This window comes from Paroedura picta, chromosome 4 (assembly GCF_049243985.1).
Source record: "Paroedura picta isolate Pp20150507F chromosome 4, Ppicta_v3.0, whole genome shotgun sequence".
In the NCBI taxonomy this organism is placed as follows: domain Eukaryota; kingdom Metazoa; phylum Chordata; class Lepidosauria; order Squamata; family Gekkonidae; genus Paroedura; species Paroedura picta.
Window position 1 is genome coordinate 77,811,639 of NC_135372.1, and position 5,233 is coordinate 77,816,871.

General features: G+C 42.5%; 1 protein-coding gene across 1 annotated transcript; it reads left to right on the forward strand.

The window, feature by feature from the left end:
* Nucleotides 1-2,786: 2,786 nt before the first annotated feature.
* On the forward strand, nt 2,787-4,611 carry TACSTD2 (tumor associated calcium signal transducer 2). Its single transcript, XM_077333563.1, has one exon. The coding sequence runs from the start codon at nt 2,906-2,908 to the stop codon at nt 3,818-3,820; it is 915 nt and encodes a 304-aa protein (XP_077189678.1). The 5' UTR covers nt 2,787-2,905; the 3' UTR covers nt 3,821-4,611.
* Nucleotides 4,612-5,233: the final 622 nt, after the last annotated feature.

The window sequence follows — 5,233 nt, forward strand, 5'->3', positions numbered from 1 at the left end:
ATGGGAGCAGGCAATGGCAAACCACCTCTGAACATCTCTTGCCTGCCTGCCAGACAATGTTAGGGTTCTACATGCTATACCATAGATAAATAAATAAATACACAAAAGCAATTTGTTCAAGAAAAATGGCACAAGGGAAAGAGTTAAACTACCTTTTACTATCTGTCTTTATCTAACATGGGCTGTCACAGAGGTTTCTAGCCTTTAATAGAAGGTGGAACATCTGAATGATGAATCTTTTGGCTCGTCTAGCTGGAAAAGGAGAGGAAACTATAATAGATACTTCCTCATCATGTTGGAATGTCTTTCACCTAATAACACAGATTCTCTGAAAGTTTGCACTAGATAAACTTTCCATTGTTGCAGCACAGTAGATATTAAAGTTCCTTGGAATGGCATCCCCCACAGGTCAGCTGGCGTTGAACGGATCAGTTCACATAATATTCTGTGCTTTGCTAGTGTCTGTATTTTTAAAAATTATTTCTTGACTACCCCTCTCAACAAAACCCATTTGGGGCAGTTTCCAACAGTTTCAGTAAAACCATTTAATATCTCATAACAAACATCTGTTTATCAATTAATTTAACAATGATTAAGTATCAATTAACTATTAAAAGTATTAAGTATCAATTAACTGTTTTAAAGGTTATAGCAGCCAGACTAGGTGCTGGCTAATAATTGTAGTGCTGTGCTGTTAGTAGTTCTTATAGTCCACAATCCAAATCCAGCTTTCAGGGGAGATACATCCAGAGGGGGGCCCAAGGAATGTTATTGGTGGAATGTATTGGCCCCATTGAAATCTCTGGAAGCTTCATCTTGCAGAAAACTCATTCCACCAGATAGGGGCCAGGACTGAAAAGGCCCTGGTTGAGGCCAAATGTACCTCTCTTGGGCCAAGAATCACCAGCCTGTTGAAACTGGCAGGGCATAATGTCCTTCAGGGGGTATAGTACAGTCAGTAGGAAACTACATTAAATCTAATTTCCTCTTGAATGTAGATATTAGCGCATAGTACAGTTCTCAGAGTAAAGCAGTAAATATAACTGTGTTGGATACCAGCATTTGGGGCATCAGATATAAAGTACAATCAGTTTAGGGTTTGAGGCCTCTCCTTATGACTATCTCATTGTAGTTTGGTAAGATAAATATTATGATGCTTCAGCATTTCACTTTGATTCATAGAGTCTTTGCTCCATCTGTAAACCGCTCGGGGAGCGGTATAAATAAAACAGTAAGGCTAAGGGGGGTGGGGCTGAGTCCAGGATAGGAAAGAGGGGCCAACAAGAATTCCAGCCAGTCGGGTGAGGGGCCTATCAGAAGGTGCAAAGCGCCTTCCAATTGGGCCCTCACCAGGACAGACCAGAGTTCCATCCAGTCAGGGGTCGTAAAGCGCCTCCCGACCCACCCACCCAGTCCAGCCAGGGGCAATCTGGAGACATCGCTGCCAGTCTGCTCCTGACCGCCGCAGGGAGAAGAGGTCAGTAGGGCTGCTAAGGGGGATGAGTACAGAGGCTTGGACAGGATGCGCCAGCCCTTTTCGCCCCAAGGTTGTCCTAACTGTCATGCCCAACTGTAAATTGCCTCAGAACACTGACAGAACTGGCAGGAGGCTGGTGAGTGCCCTCCCTCCCCCTCCCTTCAGGCCTGCTGCAAAGGAGCCTCTGATAGCCCCTGACTGAGGCATTTCCGAGAGCAACGCAGAGGAGCTTCAGAGCATGAGGGTGGGCATTCCTTTTGAGGGGGGGATTTCTCCTTCCGCCAAACGGCTGACAGGGAGGCCACAGAAAATCCCATTCTCATTAAAATACTGCTCTGGCTGGGAGTTAGAGACAGCCAAGCCATGTGTATTTCTTCTTTGCAACTCTCTGCAAATTTGAGGCCTACTGCACAATGTTAGTCTGAAAATGAAACTGGATGCTGTTGCGGAGTTTCTTTTGTCTCCTGTTTCATCTGCACAACAACCCTGTGCAGTAGGCCTCAAGTCTTTCAATTCAACAACAACCTGTGTGGGAGGCCTTAAATTTTTCTTCTGTACCAGAACCCTATCCAAAGTAGCCCTTTCTGCCTGGGAGGCTGATATTTATCCTATGAAGATAAGCTGTAATTCCAAGAGCTCTCCAGGCCCCACCTGGAGGTTGGTTACCTCAGGGTTGGAAATATTCCTTGAATTTTGGAGGTGGGACCTCAAAATTGTACAATGCCTCAGAGTCCAGCCTTCGAGGAGTCCACGGATGCACTTCTAGGCCCGAGGGAGGGGGGTGAAAAGCACACCTAGCGCCCATTGTATTTACAAGTACAACAGGCTTGGTCCCTAGTAGTATAATATTGTCTCAAAAATAAGAACTATTGTATTATTTATCTTTTTCATCCAAATCTAACCACCATGAGCAGTGACCACTAAGGCTGGTGTTTCTTTCCAGTATCTTTTAGGACCATAGAGCCACCTCATGTCCATATGCAAGAAGCAGACAGAAAGAGGGTGGATGGGGTTTGGTCAGAAATGAGATAGTAATCTGACACCTATGCTTCAGTCCATGAGGAAGGCATGTTTCTATTTGCAAGAGCTTAATTTGGTATTGGTTTCTGTGTTTCTTGCATGGTATACTTCCTCATTCAGTGGGTGGAAAGAAAGGCAGGCAGCGAAGAGTTGCTGCCACTCCCTAAGATCATAGTTGAAAAAGGTGCAGTGCTACTGCTCCTCTGTGGGTTTACTGTGTCACCATAGGCCTCTTGATTGTGAGTCACTTGTTAAACTGGTCAGGCAAGTCCGGGGTTAGTTTACAAAGAGCGGGAGCCGCGCCCTGCTGCACAGAAACCAGGAGGTTCTTGCTGTGGAAGGATCTTGTCTTCAGGTTGCTATATCCATTTGTTGTTGACTTGACTTCTGCTCTTCCTCTCCAAACCCATGGAGTCTATTTTGGGGGCCACACTGTTTCTCCTACTTGTGACTGCATCAGCAGCCCAGAATGACTGCATTTGTGAAAAAAACAAAAAGGTGATTTGTAGTGAGAGCTGCGAATGCACGGCAATAGGTTCAAATCAGCCAGTGGACTGTACTACGCTGACTCCAAAATGTCTACTGATGAAAGCAGAAATGATCCCATTGAAGGGCAGACGCTTCCAAAAGCCAGAAGGTGCCTTACTGGACAATGATGGACTTTACAACCCTGACTGTGATGACAACGGCAACTTCAAGGCAAGGCAATGCAATCAGACAGAGACTTGTTGGTGTGTGAATTCTGCTGGAGTAAGGAGAACTGATAAGGGGGATAAAAACTTGAAATGCAGTGAGCTTGTGAGAACAAACTGGATCTTCATTAATATGAAACACAAAGAGAGGGAAGCTCCCTTCTCTGAGCACGAACTGGCAAACGCTCTCCGACAGATCATTCAGAACCGATACAAGCTCCAACAAAATTTCATCACCGCTGTTGAGTATGACTCCCCGTTCATCCATATTGACCTGAAGCAGAATGCTACCCAGAAGTCTCGTGAAGATGTTGATATAGCAGATGTAGCCTACTACTTTGAAAAAGACATGAAAGGTGACTCTTTTTTCCATCATGGCATGTTTAATATCTCGGTCAACAAAGAACCTCTTGAGATTGAAGAAATCCTTATCTACTATGTTGACGAAAAAGCACCAGAGATCTCTATGAAGCGCTTGACACCTGGCATTATTGCAGTGGTGGTGGTGGTCATTTTGGCCATTATCATTGGAATTACTGTCCTTGTGATTACCAGAAGGCGGAACTCTGGCAAGTACAAGAAGGTTGAGATTAAGGAGATGGGAGAAATGAGAAGAGCGCAAAATTCATAGTTGCCTCAATTTGAAGGCGAAAAAGACTCTGACATTGAGGAGATGGAAGGAAGATGACGAGATGATTCCACCTTTTTGGGGTTATTTGGAGGGTGGGTGGGTGGGAGTTAGCTTTTGTTTTTTACATTTGTAATCAAAGATAAAAGAAAGGTTTTTTTGAAATTCTTATGATAGCAGATCAGGAGACTGATATAAGAATTTAAGCATTTCCTTTAATATGGTATACTATAGGATAAAATTAGCTTGAAATGAGTACTGAAGTCTCAGAAAGAAATTTCCTGTATTGTTCCCCACCTCAGAGTTCCCAGTTCCATAACTACTGTTTTTTAAAAAAAATTTAATAAAACTGTGTTCTTCATAGCTACACAGAGAGCTTAATTTATATTCTCTGCATTTCTGCATCTGTTTCTATGTTTAAGGCAGCAATCCTAAAATGCTTTCCTGGGAGAAAACTCCATTTGATAAAATGGGGCTTATTTCTGAGTAGACCTAATTAGGATTGTTCCGTATATGTGTTTGGCAGTGTTTTCAGCACTCTTTGCTGAACTGAATTTTTATGTGACTTGCTTATTCAGCTGCGGCTGACTTTCTGTTATTAAAGATGTTACTTTTGATCAAGTGGTTGGTTTCCTGATACCTTTTCCTTTACCATTTAAATATGATTGATGTCACTGATTCAATATATTATTTAGAATAATACCTTATGTCAACATAACCTTTCCTATGGAATTGGTGTGTGTGTGTATATATATATAATGTTATATTGCTTGAAATAAATTTTCTTAACCTTACAGTATTGCCAAGCTTCAAGCGTTTCAAAAGGACCTTAATATTTTCAACTATTTCTCATGTGGGTCACTTTGCTTATCTCTGAAAAATCAGTCAGCTCATCTGTATTATAGCACTTTCCAGTACTGTACTGAGTAGCATGATATCAAGTTGTCCAGCATCTGAAATAGAAGATCAAATCATGTAGTAACCAGTCACTGACATTTCTTGGAAATGGCACCAGTCTTGATCTGGTAACAGCACAGTTTGTAATTAAGCTGGTACAGTTTTCAAGAGCACACTAGTTCAAATTAGCACAGTTCTGTGCTGGTGGCCAATTCACAATTTGCTCAGAGTTTTCCCAGGGAGATGATGCCAAGGGGAGGAAAGAAGAGCTAGCTGAAGTTGGTCGCAAATGAAGTTAGGTTGAAGAAGAGAGAAGAAATAGGAAGGAAGAGACTTTGAGGGCTCCATTTTTGACTACTAATTATCTAAGAGGGAATAGGTTTCTCAGATAGAAATTTGTTACTGTCATTTTCATAGAAGACTAAAGAGGGACACACAAAGAATTTCAAGGAAAAGGGATTTTCTTTGCCTCACCAACTCTTGCCTCAACATCTCTCTCTACTTGCTTTCCCTCCATTC

Bases quoted from the DNA above. Each gene is read 5' to 3' on its own strand.
- TACSTD2 (XM_077333563.1), top strand. From the start codon at position 2,906: ATGGAGTCTATTTTGGGGGCCACACTGTTTCTCCTACTTGTGACTGCA.